This window comes from Callospermophilus lateralis, unplaced genomic scaffold (assembly GCF_048772815.1).
Source record: "Callospermophilus lateralis isolate mCalLat2 unplaced genomic scaffold, mCalLat2.hap1 Scaffold_83, whole genome shotgun sequence".
In the NCBI taxonomy this organism is placed as follows: domain Eukaryota; kingdom Metazoa; phylum Chordata; class Mammalia; order Rodentia; family Sciuridae; genus Callospermophilus; species Callospermophilus lateralis.
In genome coordinates, this window is record NW_027516368.1 from 5,333,439 (window position 1) to 5,353,620 (window position 20,182).

Genomic DNA, 20,182 nt, shown 5'->3' on the forward strand with positions numbered 1-20,182 from the left:
AACAATGTTAAGGGACCATACAATGAACCATAAACAATTAGTCACAGTTAATGTTTTTCTTTCATGATTATTTGGCCAGTTAACTAGACTTCTTGTGTTCAAGGTATCTCTAGGCCTTCACTTTTGCTTTTAGGAATGGAGTTTTATTATTGGAATTGCTTTGGTGAACAGAATAGAATTTCAAGCATATCAGATAATACCATGCTTTTTCACTTCAGGGGTTCTTTGAATATAGTAATATTTTAAGTTTGTATTTTTTTTAAATTGATATCTTCTTGAGGTAGTCTGTCCACTATTTCCCAAATTGCATGTTAACTAATGGCTCATTTAATTGGCAAAAAAGTTAGTTTAGTGATTAATTATCAGCATTTTTAAGAAATAAAAATAAAAGAGGAAAGTAAAAGGTGTTAACTACTCTCCTGTGGTCCCTTTTCAAAACTTCTTTTGTTTCATGTTTCTGAATTGTTTTAAAGATATAAAATTGTTGAATTTAGAGATACTATACCATAAGGATAGGAGAAATGATCTTGAATCACACTGTTTTCTTGTTTTCATCAGTCAGAATGAGTCAAATTAAAACCTGAGTTTCACTCAAAACATTTTTCAAAGAATAAATATTTTTATACATTGAAATAAAATGGTTATTTCACTGAGAAGTTTGTATTGAAATGTGTATTGTCTTCTCTTCCTGTTATCTTCTCTGAAAGATACCAAAAAAATTAAACAACTTGAAGAACAAATTCAAGAATTAGAAAACTTCATATGCTTTTTGCACAAACAGTTGAAAGAAACTGAAGAAAATCATATGGCAGAAATTTATTCTCTACAGGAGAAGCTTCAAGCCATTAGTGAGACCACGGTGGACCCAAGGTATAACTTCATTCAGCAGTATTTGCAGCTTAGTAACAATGATAGTATCATCTGGAATGATTATTTTAAGAATAAAATATAACTTTAACAAAGAGATAGGATGTAACATTTTTAAGAAATAAGAGCAGGAGATAATTCTGTATCTTTGAAATGTGTGAAATAAATGTTGGTATAAACCAAAGACATTTTATTATAGGAATTTTACTTATACTTTTATAAAGATGTTATTATTAATCTATTTTCTGAATTAAAATAGGTCAGGTAGTAGACATTTACTTGTTTATTCTATGCCTCGGCTTTGATATGTTGATGTGGTGAATACTTAAATAGTCTAAGTATGATCATTCCACTATGACTTGAATATACTCCATTTGATTGTCTAATGCTCAAATTCATCATGTCCCAAATAGAACCCTGATCTATGAGGAGAGAAGAAATGATTTTCAATTACCACTATGTATGTTTTCTTGGATCAGGATCTTCTAAAATTCGCTCCTTCTGTAGCCATCTTCATCCATCATGACTCCTTTCTGTCATAACTCTCTGCCATTCTATGAAAAAATCTTGTTTTTTTTTTTTTTTAACCTTCAAAGTACATCAAAACTGTGCCACTCCTTACTGCTCTACTGGTCCCTGCCATTGTTTTGTGTTTCACCTGGATTACTCAACTTTTGTTTACAGTCTATTCTCTATATAGTCAACACAAGTGCCAGAACCTTTGCTTTTATAATTTCAGTTACATCATGTTACTCTAATCCTCTTCTGCTCTTTACAGTCTCACTAGTCCTGAGGACCATGATATCTTTGACTTTCATTTCCTACTGACTTTCTTATCACTTACTGTTCTCAAACCATATAATCCCATGGGGTTGGGGTTGGAGCTCAGCGGTAAAGCGCTCGCCTGGCTTGTGTGAGGTCCTGGGTTTGATTCTCAGCACCACATATAAATAAATAAAGTAAAGGTCCATTGACAACTAAAAACAATTTTAAAAGATTAAAAAAAAACCCTCATACATCCCCACTGTGATCCTCAAATATATCACATATCAGTACGCTTCTGCTTTAGGGATTCATTGGCCTTTTCTTCTACCTAGAATGATTATTCTCCAGGTATTTGTATACCCACACCCTCATCTCCTTTGGATCTTTACTTAGATGTCATGTTCTTACATAAATTAAAATCGTCCCCAAAGAGTCTGTCTTACTTTTCTACTTCATTTTTTCTTAAAATTATTTGTTTTATATGTACGCATACATTATAATCATTGTGTGTGTGCATGTATATGTGTATATAAATAATGTATGTATGTAATTTATGTATCCAAATATATATAAATTTAGAGGAAGTATTGTTTCATTTTGTTTGTGTTCAATTAAGGAATTTAAGCCTTTTTAGAAAACATTTTTATTAGTTGTTATTTTATTTATTTATTTATTTACATGCAGTGCTAAGAATTGAACCCAGTGCCTCATACACACTAGGCAAGTACTTTACCACTGAGCCCCAACCCCAGCCTAGGAATTTAAGCTTATCTTTGTCTATTTAAGTGACTGATGCATTCTAAATCCACGTGATTTCTAAATACTAATCTTACCTTATTGTTATAAGATTAGACATTTTAAGAAAACATTGTTACAAAGTAGTGAATGCTTATATAACGATACAGAATTCAGACATACATACCAAAAGATATGTGGGTAGATAAAATTAAAATTAAACTGATTGTAAGTTAAAATTAAACTAACTGTAAGTTAAGAACCTTCTCTTTCCTGTTGCCACACTTCATTTCCAATATAAGCAATCATTGTTACTTTTGATATGTATTCTTTCAGACATTTTCCTATTTATATAGACATATATGTTAAAACAGGCTTTTAATGCAAGTGAGCATTTACAAGCATTTTTAACTCAGTAATACATCTTAGATATATCTTTATATACATACATACATACATACATGCACACACATGTATTTATATATATGTTTGTATACATTTATATATATATATATAATTTTTTTTGTATCAGGGATTGAATTCAGGGGCTCTTTTCCACCAAGCCACATCCTCACCCCTCTTCTTTTTTTTCAGAAACTACTGTTTTTATTTAAAATAACTCATGTTCAGATCTTCCACATACCAGTTGGGTAATGTTAGACAAATCAAATTTAATGAACTATTATTTCTATATATATATAGTTTCAATAACTAATTATTTTTTTTTAGTCCTAACGATTTTTTTTCTTCTAACTAGTTATCTAAGACAGTAGGATGCAGTTTGACATATCATACATAAATGAAGTATAACTTCTCATTCTTTCTTGTGCATGATGTAGAATATGTGATGTAATCATATATGTACCTGGGATAATAATATCTGATTCATTCTACTATCCTTTCTTCCCTCATAACCCTCCCCTCCCCTCATTGCCCTTTGTCTAATCCAAAATATGTTTATTCTTCCCTACCCCCCCAACCCATTGTGAATTTGTATCTGCATATCAGACAAAATATTCAGTCTTTGGTTCTTTGGGATTGGCTTATTTAGCTTAACATGATATTCTCCAGGTCCATCCATTTGCCACCAAATGCCATAATTTCATTCTTCTTTAAGGCTGAGTAATACTCCATTGGGAAGATATATATCACACTTTCTTTATCCATTCATCTGTTGAAGGACACCTGGGTTGGTTCCGTAGTTTAGCTATTGTGAATTTAGCTGCTATAAACATGATGTGGCTGCATCACTGTATTATGCTGATTTAAAGCCCTTTGAGTATAAACCTAGGAGTGGGATAACTGGGTCAAATGGTGGTTCCATTCCACGTTTTCTTAGGAATCTCCATGCTGCTTTCTATAGTAGTTGCATCAATTTGCAGTCCCACCAGCAATGTATGAGTGTACCTTTACCCCCATATGCTTGCCAACATTTATTGTTGCATATTTTTTCTTTTTCTTTTTTTGTGGTGCTTAGTATTCAACTAGGGCCTTGGTCATGTGAGGCAAGCAGTCTACCAAGTGAGCTATGTCCCTAGGCCTGTTGCTCGTATTCTTGATAGTTGCCATTCTAACTGGAGTGAGATAGAATCTCATTGGAGTTTTGATTTGCATTTCTCTAATTGCTAGAGATGTTGAATGTATTTTCACATATTTGTTGATCGATTGTATGTCTTCTGTGAAGTGTCTGTTCAGTTCCTTAGCCCATTTATTGATTGGTTTGTTTTTCTGGTGTTTTTATTTTTTTTAATTTTTTTTTAGTTGTTGATGAATCTTTATTTTTTAAATTTATTTATATGTGGTGCTGAGAATCAAACCCTAGGTCCCTCACACATGCCAGGCAAGCACTCTACCACTGAGCCACAACCCCAGCCCCTGGTGTTAAGTTTCTTGAGTTTTTTATATATCCTGGGGATTAATGCTCTGAGGTGTATATGTGGTAAATGTTTTCTCCCATTCGGTAGGCACTCTTCATGTTATTGATTGTTTGATGTGAAGAACCATTTTAGTTTGAATCTTTTTATTTATTCTTGCTTATAGTTCTTGTGCTCTAGAAATCTTGTTAAGGAGATCAGTTCCTAAGCTGAGATGGTAGAGTTTGGACCTACTTTTTCTTCTGTTAAATGCGTGGTCTCTGTTCTAGTGCCTAAATCTTTGATCCACTTTGAATTGAGTTTTGTGCAAGATTAGAGATAGAGGTTTAATTTCATTTTGCTTCATGTGGATTTTCAGTTTTCCCAGCACCATTTGTTGAATAGGCTATCTTTTCTCCAGTGAGTATTTTTGTCACCTTTGTCTAGTATGAGATAACTGTATTTATATGGGTTTGTCTCTATGTCTTCTATTCTGTATCATTGGTCTATGTGTCTGTTTTGGTGCCAGTGTCATCCCATTGTTTTTTGTTGTTGCTGTTATGGCTCTGTAGTATAATTTAATTTCTGGTATTATGATGCCTCTTGCTTCACTTTTCTTCCTAAGGATTGCTTTGGCTATTCTGGGTCTCTTTTTTCCAAATGAATTTCATGATTGCTTTTTCTAGTTTTACAAAGAATGTCATTGGAATTTTAATAGGAATTGCATTAAATCTATATAATGCTTTTGGTAGTATGGCCATTTTGACAATGTTAATTCTGCCTATCCAAGAACATGGGAGATATTTCCATCTTCTAAGGTCTTCAATTTTTTTCTTTAGTTTTCTGTAGTTTTCCCTGTAGAGGTCTTTCACCTCTTTTGTTAGATTGATTCCAAATATTCTATTTTATTTTTTGACGCTGTTGTGAATGGGGTAGTTTTCTTAATTTCTTTTTCAGTGGCTTTATTACTGATATATAGGAATGCATTTGATGTATGGTTGTTAATTTTATATCCTGCTACTTTGCTGAATTTCATTCATTAATTCTAGAAGTTTTCTGGTGGATTTTTTAGGTCTTCTAAATATAGAATCGTATTGTCAGCAAATAGTAATAATTTGCGTTCTTTTTCTATTCGTATCCCTTTAATTTCTTTCTTCTGTCTCCTTGCCCTGGCTAGTTTCCAGGATTATATCTAATAAAAGTGGTTAAAAAAAAAAGGATATTCTTGTCTTACTACAGTTCGTAGATGGAATGCCTTCAGTTTTTCTCCATTTAGAATGATTTTGGTCTTGGGTTTAGCATGTATAGCTTTTTCAGTGTTGAGATTTGTTTCTACTATCCCTAGTTTTTCTAGTGTTTTAAACATTAAAGGGTGCTTTATTTTGTCAAATGCTTTTTGTGCTCCAATTGAAATGATCATATGATTCTTCTTGAAGTCTATTGATGTGATGAATTACATTTATTTATTTCTGTATGTTGAACCAACCTTGAATCCCACTTGAATATGATGCACTATTGTTTTAGTCAGCTTTTTTATTTCTGTTACTAAAAGATCTGACCAGAACAATTTTAAGAGAGGAAAAGGACTCATGGTGTTATTTGAGGGCTCATGGTGTTTAGACGTCTTAGTCCATAGAAGGCCAGCTCCATCCCTTGGGCTTTGAGGTAAGGCAGAACATCTGGAAGAAGAGTGTGACAGAGGGAAGGAGTTCACATAGTGATCAGGAAACAGAGACAGCGACTTCACTCTCCAGATACAAAATATATACCCCATATAGAGACTCCACTCTCCAGATTAAAAAAATGTGTACTCCATAGCCATCCCCCCAATTCCCATCTCCTCCACCCATACCCTGCCACTTCATTTAATTCCTATCGGGGATTAATTCACTGATTAGGTTAGTCATTTCTCTTCTGAATCTTCTTGCATTGTCTTATGTGAACTTTTGGGGGATACTTCACAACCAAACCATAACAACTATATTTTTAATGTTTTTATATGTGAGTTGCCAGAATTGTATACAGAAGTTTTGCATCTGTGTTCATTAGGGATATTGGTCTGAAGTTATCTTTCCTTGATGTGTCTTTGTCTGATTTTGATATCAGGTGATACTAGCTTCATAGAATGAGTTCCCTCCTTTTCTGTTTCATGAAATAGTTTGAGGCTTATTGGTATTAATTCATCAAAGGTCTTGTAGTACTGGGTAAGAATCTGTTTCGTCCTGGGCGTTACTTAAATGGTTGGCTTTTGATGACTTCTTCTATTTTATTGCTTGAAATTGATCTGTTTAAATTGTGTATGTCCTCCTAATTCCATTTGGGTAGCTCATTTGTCTCTAGAAATTTGTTGATGTCTTTAAATTTTTCATTTTTATTGGAGTATAAATTTTCAAAATAGCTTCTGATTCTCTACTGTATTTCAACAGTATCTGTTGTAATATTTTTTGTGATTATGAATTTTAGTGATTTGAGTTTTCTGTCTTCATTAGCACGATTGAGTTTACCAATTTTATTTATTTTTTCAAAGACACAACTTTTTGTTTTGTTAATTTTTTAATTGTTTCGATTATTTCAATTTCATTTATTTCAGCTCTGATTTTAATTATTCTGTCTTCTACTGCTTTTGATGTTGATTTGTTTTTATTTTTCTAGGGCTTTGAGATCTTATGTTAGGTCATTTACTCATTGACTTTCCATTCTTTTAATGAATTTAGCTTAATAGTGCCCCAGAGATTTTGACAAGTTGTATCAGTTCTCATTTATCTCTGGTAAGTATTTTAAAAATTTCATCCCTGACTTCTTCTCATATCCATTGGTTAGTCAATAGCATATTATTTAGTCTCTAGGTGTTGGAGTTTTTATTTTTTATTGTATCAATGATTTCTAATTTCATTCCATTATGATCTGATAGAATGCAGGGTATAATCTCTTTTGTTATTTCATAATTGTTGCTTTGTGGCATATTTTAGAGAAGAGTCTGTGTGCTGCTGAGAAGAACATGTATTCGTTGATGGATATAATACTCTTCATATGTCTGTTAAGTATAAATTATTGATTATATTATTAAGTTCTATAGTTGTTTTGTTTAGTTTTTGTTTGATGATCTATCCAGTAGTGTGAAAGGTTTGTTAAAGTCACTCAGTATTATTGTATTATGGTCTATTTAATTCTTGAAATCGAATTATGTTTGATATATGTAGATGCTCCGTTGTTTGGGGCATAAATATTTAACGTATTATGTCTTGTTGATGTATAATTCCCTTAAGCAGTATGAAATGTCTTCTTTGTCCCTTCTGATTAACTTTTGGCTTGAAGTACACTTTATCTGACATGGGGATAGAAACCCCTGTTTGTTTACTCAGTCCATGTGAGTGATATGTTTTTTCCCGTCCTTTCATTTTCACTCTGTGGATGTCTTTGCTTATGAGGTGAGTCTCTTGGAGACAACAGATCTTTGGGTTTTGTTTTTTTAATCCAATCTGCCAATCTATGTCTTTTGGGTTTATTAGTTTAGACCATTAACATTATTTTTGAGATATGATTTGTGTTCCCAGTCATTTTAGGTTATATCTACTTTTTACTTTGAATTAATTTCTCCTTTGATTGATTATTCCTTTTGTATGGCTCCTCCCTTTGTTGATTTTGACTTTTTTTTCCATCTTCATGGAATATTTTGTTGATAATGTTTTATAGCACAGATTTTCTAGTTATGAATTCTTTTAACTTTTGGGTATTATGGAAGGTTTTTATTTCATCTTTAAATCTGAAGTTTTATTTTGTTAGATATAAAATTCTTGGTTGGCATCCATCTTCTTCAGAACTAGGTATATATTATTCCAGGACCTCCTGGCTTTGAGGGTCTGGGTTGAAAAATCACGTGAGATCCTAATTAGTTTCCCTCTATATATAATCTGATATTTTTTCTCTCATAGCCTTTAAAATTCAATCCTTATTTTCTATATTTGACCTTTTTTTTTTTATGATGTGTCTTGATGTGGGTCTGTTGTGATCTTGTACATTTGAGGTCCTCTTGTATTTGATTTTCCATTTCATTCTTCAGATTTTGGAAATTTTTTCATATTATTTCATTGAAAAACTGAGCATTCCTTTGGTTTATATCTCTAAGCCTTCACCTATTCTGATAAATCTTAATTTGGTCTTTTCTTGTTATTTCATCATTCTTGGAAGTTCTGTTCATGGTTTCTTACAATCTTCCCTGTGTAGTCAACTTTATTTTCAAAATTATATATTTTGTCTTCATTGCCTGAGGTTCTATCTTCCAAATGGTCCAGTCTATTGATAATAATTTCCATTGAATTTTTAATTGGTTTATTGATTGTTTCATTTTGAGGATTTCTGGGGTGGTTGTTGTTTGTTGTTGTTGTCATTTTCTGAGAATCTCTGCCTCTGCAATGATCTTTCACCTCCTCAAATTTATCTCTGATTTTATTCCCTATATCATTCTTTATGTACCAGGTCAGTCTAATATGTACTTTCTAAATTCCTTTTCTACATTTCTTTTACTGTGTTGTCTATGGGTTTAATTATTGGATCATCTTGGTTTGTTTGGGCCACTTTGTTCCATTGTTTTCTCATGTTGTTCTTAAGTCTGTCCTTCTAGCAGTGTGGATTTCAAGCAGTACAGTGTCTACCCTGTAGATTCATAGTGTCCCTGAAGATTTCTAGTACCTCACCTTTAAGGAAGACACAAATAATAACTGCACCCAATACAAACAATATACAGCCTTAAACCAAATAGCTCCTATTAAGGCATCCACAGTTTTGTTCCATTAAACTGAAATGATGTGTTCAATTATTGTCTACAATATAAACAGTAAGTTTGCAAAAAAGTTTACAGTTTCCATTGGTGGACAAAGAGAGAACAAAAGTCATGTAGGGTGTGATGTTTATGAGGAAGGATCAGAAAAGATAGAAGTTAAAAAATTATAGGAAGAATGAAGGGAGGACTTAATTGAGGTTGGGTGTTAGCAAGAGAAAGGTGAGAAAGAGAATACAAGGAAACAGATAAATGAGAGGGGAATATATAATTTTTTCAAAGAAAATAGTAAACAACAAAACTGTAATGTACTATTCAGATATCCCAGTCCTCAATAAAATGATCCATGAAAAATACTTGGTTTTAAAAATGGTAGACATGTGAGAGAAGAAAAAAAAGGAATCTGGATGAAAAATTGAACACTTTTTTCCATTGCAGTTCAAGTTTCTCAGCTTCTCTTCTGAGCAGTTAGGTATGTTGTCTGGAATTTGATGCTAGCTCTACCCTCAGGTTAGTTAGGGTTGCTAGGGTGAGAGTGTTAGTCCTGGAAGCGGAACTACTAGAGCCAAGGTGTAGGCTTAGCTACTTTCCAATCTCTTCACTGCGTGCCTATTGGTCTGAAGATTTTAAGTCATCACACCTCCAAGGCTCAGCAATTGTCTGTCCACATTGGAAGACCATACCTCGGGAATCTCCTTTAGGTTCTACACATGTGATGTAGGAATCTGTTCTTAGCCCACTACTTTGCCTGCAGACCCCATGAACCCTGGTCGTCATTTGCTCTCCAAACTTGATCTCTTCCTTTGCCTGTCCTTTCATATTCACAGTCAGGCACTTCTCTTCCAGCCAGTACTGCAAGCAGCTGATTGGATGGGGAGGGGAAAGCCAGGTGGGTTTCCTTGATCAGTATTCTCCTGTGTAAATGTCCCTCCATGCTTGATTTTCTCCTGGTCACTTTGGAACACTCTCTATCACACAGCATGGGTTTGCCTTGCACATTTTTGGGGCCAGACTTCGATCTGCCAATAATTGACTCACCTAGCTGCAGGCCCCCCAGCCACTGCTTCACAAGGGTTCTTTCTGCTTTACAAGGGTTCTTTCTGCTTTCCTCCATGCATGCCGCCAAGAAAGCTGGTGGCTTCCCTCCTGTACACAGATGCTGTGCAGCACAGCTTACTGGTTTTTGTTGTTGTTGTTGTTGTTTGTTTGATGTTTTTTGAGCAGTATCTCTGAGCTCTTAAGCTCTCCATACCGCAAAACACCTCTGTTTTCCTAGGAATGGAAAACATTCACATAGGGATTATTCTGGTTTGTACTTCCAGCTATTTTACTGCTCTGGAGCTGGGGATCTTTCCCCCTTATTTTATTATACAAGATCTCTTGAGTCCATGATCTGTTTTGAGTATCCAGTATTAAATTCCAGTTAAGTCCTTCCTAGTTCTGGACCATTCACCCATCTTGTTGAAAAAAGTGACCTTTTTGCTTTTCTTGGTTCACTCCACAGATCTGTCAGGGACGCAAATACTTTATTCAGCCATCTTCCTGCATTTCCAACCCTTTTTTTTTTTTTGAAAGAGAGTCTCATAAATTGCTAAGGCTCATCCTGAATTTTTGATCCTCCTGCCTCAACCTCCCAAATTTCTGGAGTTGCAAGCACACACCACTGTACCTGTTATTTTTAAAAAACTTATAAAAATGTTTTTTTACATAATAAACTTTTTATCATACATTTATACTGAAATTCATTAAATGACATAATATTCATTGTTACTTTTAAATGGAAAACTTAGTCAAAAATGTTTTAAGTTACAATACTTGTAACCCTGGGGAACTATCATTTTTGTCTCCCCACTGCCTCAGTACACGTTATGCATGGTAAAAAACTTTTGATAAAACACACAACACTAATTTTTTTATACTTTTTTATTTATATTTAGCTTCTCTGTTGATTCAGTGGTAATTAAAGAATCTGATGTACAGAAATCAGTAGTACATCCTGGAAGTTGTCTAAAAAAGAATATTGATCATGCAATAGAGGTATGTTATTTTTAATCTTCATTTTTAAACAGTTATGTACACTGATACTTTTTCTTACTATCAATTTTACATCTTCAGTTTTGTAATTATGTAGTAAATATTTGGCTAAGATAATTATGTAGTAAATATTTGGCTAAGATTAAGCATAAATCATGAGGATAATACCTTATGTAAAAGATCCAGAATGTCTATAGAAATATTTTTCATAGCATAGGAAAAACACAGAGAAAGTTAAATTTGAGAATTTTCCTCCCCTGTTACAGTTTAAATTTTTTCTTTATAACATTTCTTTATGAACTGTGTAACAAATCAGCTTCAGTACCATGGCCAACATAGTCTTTTCTTCCCCTTATGGATGCAGAGGGTATCTTCAGAACGGTGTATAGGATTCCCTAAAATCCAAGGTGCTAGGGCTGGAGTAATGGATCAGGCCATCTTCCAACAGAAGTAATGATAGAAAAACGCTTTTTTTACCGTGCTTGCCACTGAACCACTCTCTGCCTGTCCTCAACATTGTATTATTCAAAACTTTTTTCAAACCCCCAACTGCATCTTCATCTTCACTAAATAATTCTAAATTCTAGTAAAAATTAAAATCACTGACTATTGCCCATTCTCATTCTGGATATTAAGAAGAGATATGAGCCACACTCATCCCTTATTAAATGTCTGTTGGATGAAATTCAAATAATCGGTAAATAAACAAATACTTTCATGTTGACAGTTATCTACATTATATTTAAGTATCCTTAACCCACCCTAGAATTTATGTTAATAATTACAGTTATGTAAATATATTTCTCTCTTTGCATCTTTAAGTTTATAGTAAGTGTAATTATTTCGTAGGATTATTAGATTAAATGTTTTTAGTTAAAAGATAACTGAAATTTATTTTTATTTGAAAGTGTCCAAAAATAGTGATATTTTTGGAATATTGACTACATCCTTAAAATTAATGGTATAAAATCAGTGTAAATTGTCATATTTCACCCTTCAATTTAGTTTTCTAAGGAATGTGGAATGAAACAAGAAACAAATATGGTTAAAGTTTTGGAAAAACAATACCAAGAAAGATTAGAAGAAGAAATAGCTAAGGTAAGTTTATAGTTTATCTGCAAGGTTTTCTTGGTTTATAGATTTTCTTGATCTTTGAACTGTCAAAAAAGCATGGATTTTATTGATGGTGTGTACTTTGTTTTTATTTGTAAGTTTCATATATAGTCCATCAAACAGTTGTGTAACAGCATCAACTATAATTGCTGCTTCATAGAATGTTTTGCGGTGCTTTTCATTGAAAAGAACATTTTTTCTTGATATAGAATAGTAATTACAATTTTTCAGAATGCCACAAGTTTTTATATATGTGTTACATTGTAAATAGTTACCTTGTGAAGGAGTTTGGCATTCTAAAAATGAGGCAAAAGTTATGAAGAGAAAAAGTAGTTGTATTACCCTGATAAATTATTGTAATGTTAGATAATAACTATAGATACTGATGGAGGATTGTCACAGAACATTATCACTCATGGCCAAGTGAATTTTCTTGGAAGGAAGAAATATAAAGACTTTTATTTTTTTTTTATTTTTGTACTGAGCATTTATTGATGTTATAGTTAGAAAAGTTTTGCTTGTTTTATTGTAAAAGGCAGGCAGTAAAACACTTTGTTGTTAAATTTATTGAAAAATAGCCTATCTCTGTATCACTTTATCAGAGGATTTATTTTTGTTTTTAAAACTATGAGGCCAGGCTTTTTTCTAATTCATATAATTTTGAGTAATTACCCACTTTTTAAATCCAGCTGGTATTTATAAATCTAATCCTTTTTTGTTTGTTTGATTGATTTCTTTAGGTCATTGTGTCAATGAGCGTTGCATTTGCTCAACAAACTGAACTATCTAGACTATCAAAGGGAAAAGAAAATACTATGTCATCAAAACAAGCACTTGCTTTCTGTCAGCAAAATGAAAAACATTATTTTAATGAAATGAAATTATCTCAGGATCAAATTGATCTTCAGACCTCTGATGCATTGGACATGAAATTTAAAGAAGAATTTAAGCCACTTAGTAAAGAGTTAGGAGAAGATGGAGAAGTTCTATTACCAAACAGTGATCATCTTGATGATATAATAGAATCAGAGGTCCACCAACTAACTATTTCAGAAGAAATGTTCTCCAAAGACAAAACATTTATAGTTAGCGAATCTGTAAGTATGCTTCTTTGAATATAAAAAAGAAAAACTTATAATAATATCTTCAGTTTAAAACAGTAGCAATAATGCTGATTAATAGAGAATGAAAGTATGAAGTCCAGTCTTGACTTTAATGTATTTTATTAATTATAAGGTATTTGATTAAGTGAAACAATATTGGTGTGAAGTATAAAATAAGTCAGGTCATAGTATTCTTGGTTGTCTTATGGACATAATACATGTTAAGTTCTCATTGTAAATTATACCTGTGTTAATTTTATTTAAACTAATTGAAGATTAATTGTATTATAACTAGGTAATACCTGTGGCCAAATGATTTGCTCAATTAAAATGTAAGAACATAAAAGGAAATTGCTACGAATTCAAGAAGACAATTCAAAGTATCTTATTATCTATATACTAATTCTTTTTTCTTGTTAGTTGAGGATCTGTTACCCCAACGAATTGCAGCCTTTATTAGAAAACAATAAGTTCTACTTCTTTTAAGATTATCTGAATTTCAAATTTATTTTATGTGTTCACGATAGATGTATCTTGTTCAGAGGAGTATTCAAATAAAACTGTCAGTTTTTTATGTAATGCAAAACTTGTGAAATGTTTATGAAAACTAATTTAGCTGTAGCTGTTCAAGGCAGAATGATTTTAATTAGTATCTTAAGGGATTGAAGTATTCATAGAACCTATTGACTTGTCATGAGTGTGAGAAACTCATAAATGTAAAGCATTTATTTCCAAATAAAATTTATTATAATTTTTCTTTGAATAAGCAGTTTTCTATAATACGGTGATGGCCAATGAATAAAAATTAAATAGACAAAATTGCTTATATTTTGTGAACTTAATTTTTAAAAATATTTTTCTAGTTGTATATGGACATAATACCTTTATTTTATTTGTTTATTTTTATGTGGTTCCCAGGATTGAACCCAGTGCCTCATGCATGCTAGGCAAGCGCTCTACTACTGAGGCACAACCCTGGCCCTATAAACTTTGCATGTGTGTGTGTATATTTGTTGTTGTTGTTTATATTATTTCCCTATTATAAAATATCAAGAGATATAAAGGAGTTATAACTTCACTAAGAGAAGGGGCTGGAGATGTAGCTTGGTGGTAGAGCACTTGCCCAGCATGTGTGAGGCCCTGGGATCAATCTCTTGTATGGGCGGAAAAAAAAGTGGATGGGGTGGGGGTTGGAGGGGGTGGATAAAGAATCTTGAGTATTTTGTTTTTCTCTGTTAGTTTAGCTAAAATCTAATTCTATCTTGTAAGTAGCTGTTTCCTTTTGGAAAATAACATATATGGTGGTAATAAATTAACTTCATGTTGTTTTGGAATTATAAATAAGAAAAATACTTTTTTAAAAAAAGTGATTTATGGGCTGGGGTTGTGGCTCAGTGGTAGAGTGCTTGCCTTGCATGGGTGAGGCACTAGGTTCGATCCTCAGCACCACATAAAATAAATGAAAAAAGGTATTATGTTCATCTACAACTAAAAAATAATTTTTTTAAAAAGTGATTTATGCTTTTGTTTAATAATAAAACTAAAACTCAGATGCTTTATGTTGTTAATAGAATTGTTTTCATATTCAGTTAAAGTATCAATGCTGACTAATTGCCACAAAATATGTTATGATTGAGTTTTTTGCTTGTGTTTTTTCCTGTCAAAGATTCATGGTAAGATGTTGACATCAAGCATGGATGCTTCCAGACAAATGATGTCAAACGAAGAACAGTTAGAAGATATGAGGCAAGAACTTGTACGACAGTATGAAGAACATCAACAGGCCACAGAACTGTTGAGGCAGGCACACATGAGACACATGGAGCAGCTACAAGAAGAGATTAAGAGACTTAATAGACAGTTAGCCCAGGTATGGAACTTTAGAGTCTCTTTTCTCCTCAATTGAAATAATGGTATTTTTTATGTGGCTTTTTTTTTAAGTCAAAATTATTTTTCCTAGATACAAATAAATTACAAATACTTAACATCAGGAAGTTCCTGGGATCAACTTTACACCTTGTTAGGCACACCTAACTCAACTGATATAATGTGCATTTTCATTTTATTTAACTGCCTTTCAGGCACTGGAAATGTGACTACAATATAAATTTAAAAATTCTAGCTAAAGCACTTTGAGAGTTTTGGAAATATTATACTGAGGTACTTGAGTATACAGTTGCTGTCATTCACTTTTTCAATGTTCATTTATAGTTCTGTGAGTCTACCAATTACCACCTCCAAGGTTTATCTTTATCTATCTTTAATCCATCTTTTTAATCATGAATGGAAATCTTCTGAAGTAATCTGTTTCTAGAACTCTCTCCAAGGACACATCTCTTGTTGATTAGAGAAATTCAAATTTATATTACATTCTTTCTAAATTTAAATTCTCATGGTATTTGGGAGCTATATTCTTATCAACTGCTATATAAAATATACTCACAAAATTATTGCAGAAAAGCAAGAAATATTTACATGAAAGTTCTTATGAAAACAAAATTATTGAATTTAATTTTGAAAACTAAAATGTGTATTTTTTAAATATAAAATAATAAGGAAATTGATATTTGAGAATAAAATATATCATTTGAAAAATCAGTTTTGCTTTTCTTCATTGCATTTTGTGAATTTATTCTTCTAAAATTTCAATGCAAAAATTGACAGAGAAAATATTACTCGAACTATACAAATTCCTGAATATTTAAGTTTAAATAACTTTTTTTCTAAAGTTGCAAATTTTGCATTGAACTTCATATGTGCCTTTTAATCCCTAATAATGAAATATGAATCATAAGGTAGAACCAAGGTCTCTTGGTCCCAAGGGGTTAAAAGAAATCTGCTTGATGTTTCTGCTTTTTACCTCTATCGCAATCAATATTCTTCCATGACCTCTTTTTTTATTTAGAGATCCTCATTAAATAACGAAAACCTGGTTTCAGAAAGAGAAAGGGTGCTTTTAGAGGAGTTGGAAGCACTAAAGAAGCTGTCTTTAGCTGGAAGAGAGAAGCTGTGTTGTGAGCTGCGCAGCAGCAGTTCGCAAACACAGGTAGTATTGACTTTGGTGCATTTAGGAACAGTAGATCAACAATGCAGTAGGATTTGTTTGTCTTTATTGTTGGTACTGAGCTTAACATATTGGTGATCACTTAGATGTAAGGTAGGTGGAGTCAAAATGTCTTGCTTTCTGTTTAAGATAATTTGAATCTGGTATTGCTGTAGGAGAAACTGCTGTTCTACCAAGGAGCAACCTTTATTGACAACCCTTATTGCCACACTATATAGAGTATATTAGTTTGAAGCCATTAAAACATTTTTCATCTCTACACTTGAATGTTTTATCCTTTTCTTGATACTGCGGATCTCTTGATAAATTGTAGTTAAATATTATTTCAAGCACTTTCTGGTTCACATCATACCAGTACAGAAGAATGATATGCTGTTTTTAAGATGACAGGTTTTCTTTCTGTCTTGTCCTCTCTGCCGTTGCACAAACTTAAACAGAATGAAAATGAAAACCAAAGGGAAATTGAGGAACAGACATTGAAAGAAAAGGAAATGGACAGAAAACCTGAAGATGTACCTCCTGATAGTCTGTCCAGTGAAAGGTATACAAAATGTGTATACAAAATGTGTATTTTTTCAGTGCAAAGTCAATTAAAATGGTTGTTCAAATGTAGTAAACTTTATTCATCCTGATTTTTATCTTGTACATGTGTATTTTCTTAAAATGTCAATCAGTTATTAACTTGCATAGCCTCAAAGAAACTTTTTAAACCAGAAAATTAAGTATTTTATGATCCTCTTTTGAGTAGTTACTGATTCACCGGCCAAGGGCAGATTACATGATAAGGAGTCTAAATTTAGGAGAGAGTCATATGTGCCCAGCCATTCCTGCTGGAGGTAAATTATTTGAATTGGCAGCAATTTTCTGGGGAATGCAATAAACAGGGTCAACTTCCTGAGAGCTCTGATGTTCTTACTGCAGCTGTGAGAGTTGGGGCCACTCTGCCCTCTTCCTTAACCAAGGTCTCAACCCCCTCGATTGATGCAGGCCACGGAGGAGTATGGTTCTCTATTTATTTGTCTAAGTCTTGTAGTCCTGATGTATCCAGTGCAGAAACCCCTCCCTTACCCATAGGAATTCATGTGTTTTGACTTTTCAGTTGCAGCAGGAAGTCAAAGACTGGAGTGCATCACACGCTGAGCTCAGTGAACAAATCAAATCATTTGAGAAGTTCCAGAAAGATTTACTTGTAGCTCTTAATCACAAAGATGATACTATTAATGTAAGTTTATACTCCAAATACATGTTTCATCTCATGAATTCTCCTGAAATCTTCTGAATTAAAATCGAGAGTCTTCCAACCTTTTGCTTCTTTTCTAGGCTTTGACTAATTATATCACACAGTTGAATCGGTTACAGTGTGAATCTGAATCTGAGGATCAAAATAGAGAAGATAAGTCAGTTGAATTAACCAACGGAGAGGTAGCAGGTAAGATCAGTCTCAGGGAAGTTGAATCCTTTTTTTTGCTTTCCTGTCTTTAATTAAGTATTTATACAGATGCCACTTTTCAGCTGGCTGATTTTCTTCTTAAGCTTCAGGGTTGTAGACACATCACTGGATCTATAGATATGTCTGTTGCATTGGCAGAGGTGGGTTGCTGGGGTATAATGTAGCAATAGGCATGTGAAGAACACTGACTTTTTCTATCCCATTGAAAACTAGTAAGTACACTGCAGCTACAATAGTCACATCCTATACATTGTACAGTAAGAGAAATTTATTTCTTAACTTATGCAGATGATAGTTGATTTTGATACTCATCATCTCTATGGCTCTGTGGTTTTAAGGTCCACAGTCAGTCTTAAGAGTCCGGAGGTAGTTGGAACCATAAACTAAGGCTGTGAGAACAGAGGCTAGAGACTATCAGAAAGCTAGAGAGAGGGAGTGTAACAGTGTTTACTGATGAGGAAAATATTTCCAGATGTTTTTTCCCAAGTTGGATATTGCTTACATAGCAAGTATTTCAAACCACACCTGGTAGTAGATTCAGGGAGAAAATAGAGGATTGAATCTTTCTAAATAAGACACTTACTTGCCCAAGTGAAGATAGATCTGAGAGAGAAGAAAAGCTTTTATCTTACAAGAATAGCATAGATAACATTTTAGTTGTGCAAACTAGAAATTCACCTTTTTTTGGTTTTGTTTTTAAGACAGACACAGTACTTTTATTTATTTTGATGCTGAGGATCAAACTCAGTGCCTCACACATGCTAGGTGAGCACTCTACCACTGAGCCACAATCCCAGCCTGAAATTCACCTCTCTCTTTTTTTTTTTTTAAATCTAAGCTTGCAATTCTCTTAAAAGTCATTAGTCTAATCAGTTTAGTTATTTAATTGATTTTTTTCTTCTGGTGTTTGAACACAATCATTATTTAGTTTGGGGGAAGTTAGGAGAATATAGAGTTAAAAGTAAGGAAAGAAAAAGCTAAAGTCTTTTGTTTTTTAGGTGACCGGAATGAGAAGATCAAAGATCAAATTAAGCAGATGATGGATATCTCTCGGGTATAGTTCTTTGTAAGAGTCGCATCGTGCCTGTCAATTCTTCCTGTGCCTCACTTTTAAGAATACCTCTCTTTTCTGCAATTTTTAGACACAAACTACAATATCAGTAGTTGAAGAGGATCTAAAACTCTTACAACTTAAGCTAAGAGCCTCGATGTCCACAAAATGTAATCTAGAAGGTGGGTTCTTCTTGAGAAGAAATTGCCATGTTGGAAAGACTTAAAATTTTATTGGAAAGATAAAGAATGGCTTCTTGCTTTCATGCTTTTTACTTTTCTTGGCACTACTCCCTCAAACAAGTTCTTAAGTCCTTGTACACATATAGAGATAAGCTGTTTTATCCTTTACAGACCAAATAAAGAAATTAGAAGGTGACTGCAATTCACTACAGTCTTCTAAAGTTGGACTGGAAGAGGAATGCAAAACTCTAAGGCAGAAAGTGGAGATTTTAAATGAACTCTACCAGAAAAATGAGATGGCACTACAAAAGTAAGATTTTCATTGTTTGTTATTATTATCACTGTGTGAACTAATAGATAATTTTATCTTTTCTTAAGATTATTTACAATTTTTCTAGTTGTAATAAGTAGAGATTTGTCTTTTTTCCTTTGTGTTTTGTTTCATATAAGTTACATTTTTCTTTCCATCGTCAGTCTTAATAGTCCTGAGGTAGTTGGAACCATAAACTAAGGCTGTGAGGACATCGTAATCAATTGTCAAATTCATATGAAGGCAGGAAGTGGTAAAATGGTATTAACAGTCACTGATGTGGAAATACCTCTCAAAGTTCTAGACCCTTTCTATGATCCCTCTATTTAATTACCTTTCATTGTGATCAGTTATGTAATTCTAATGTTTTGAACTTGTATCCCTAACTCTGGACCTTTAAAAATACTGAGTGATTTGGAATGACATGTTTTAGTAGAATAAGAACTTCAAAAAGGAATAATATTTACTTATTGATGGTACAAGTTTTGGACTTGAATATCTCAGATGTTCACACAAAATGGAACTGTGGAAAGGACCTTAGGAGTTATGATTACAGAAGTACTTGTTTGGAGTATATATTTATGTATTAATCTTCTTAGTGTGGAGCTAGTTATTTTTTGAAAGTTCATTTGAAGATTTTAATCCACAAAAATACTTGAATTCTCTAAAAATAGGTTGTGTCAGATTTTATTTGTTTACACCTGATTTTACTCTTCAGTATATATATATTTATATATATATTTATATAAATATAAATATAAATATATAATCTTGTAAAGCAAAGACAGTCCTTTTTACAGACCTAACTATTTTTAGGTATTTTGACTTCTGTTGCCTAATTAATGCATTAAATATTGAAACCTTTCCATTAACTTTTC

The 20,182-nt window shown here is 32.8% G+C and overlaps 1 protein-coding gene across 2 annotated transcripts in view; it reads left to right on the top strand.

Annotated features, from left to right (window-relative positions):
- LOC143641051 (A-kinase anchor protein 9-like) overlaps positions 1-20,182 on the top strand; it is a 50,376-nt gene that overhangs the window by 20,207 nt on the left and 9,987 nt on the right. For both annotated transcript variants that reach the window (XM_077108485.1, XM_077108486.1), the window contains exons 6-15: positions 708-870; positions 10,935-11,034; positions 12,037-12,129; positions 12,885-13,241; positions 14,914-15,117; positions 17,411-17,533; positions 17,632-17,740; positions 18,760-18,815; positions 18,904-18,994; positions 19,166-19,304. In XM_077108485.1, the coding sequence (XP_076964600.1) occupies positions 708-870; positions 10,935-11,034; positions 12,037-12,129; positions 12,885-13,241; positions 14,914-15,117; positions 17,411-17,533; positions 17,632-17,740; positions 18,760-18,815; positions 18,904-18,994; positions 19,166-19,304 (1,435 nt within the window). The remainder of the gene's footprint in view (positions 1-707; positions 871-10,934; positions 11,035-12,036; positions 12,130-12,884; positions 13,242-14,913; positions 15,118-17,410; positions 17,534-17,631; positions 17,741-18,759; positions 18,816-18,903; positions 18,995-19,165; positions 19,305-20,182) is intronic.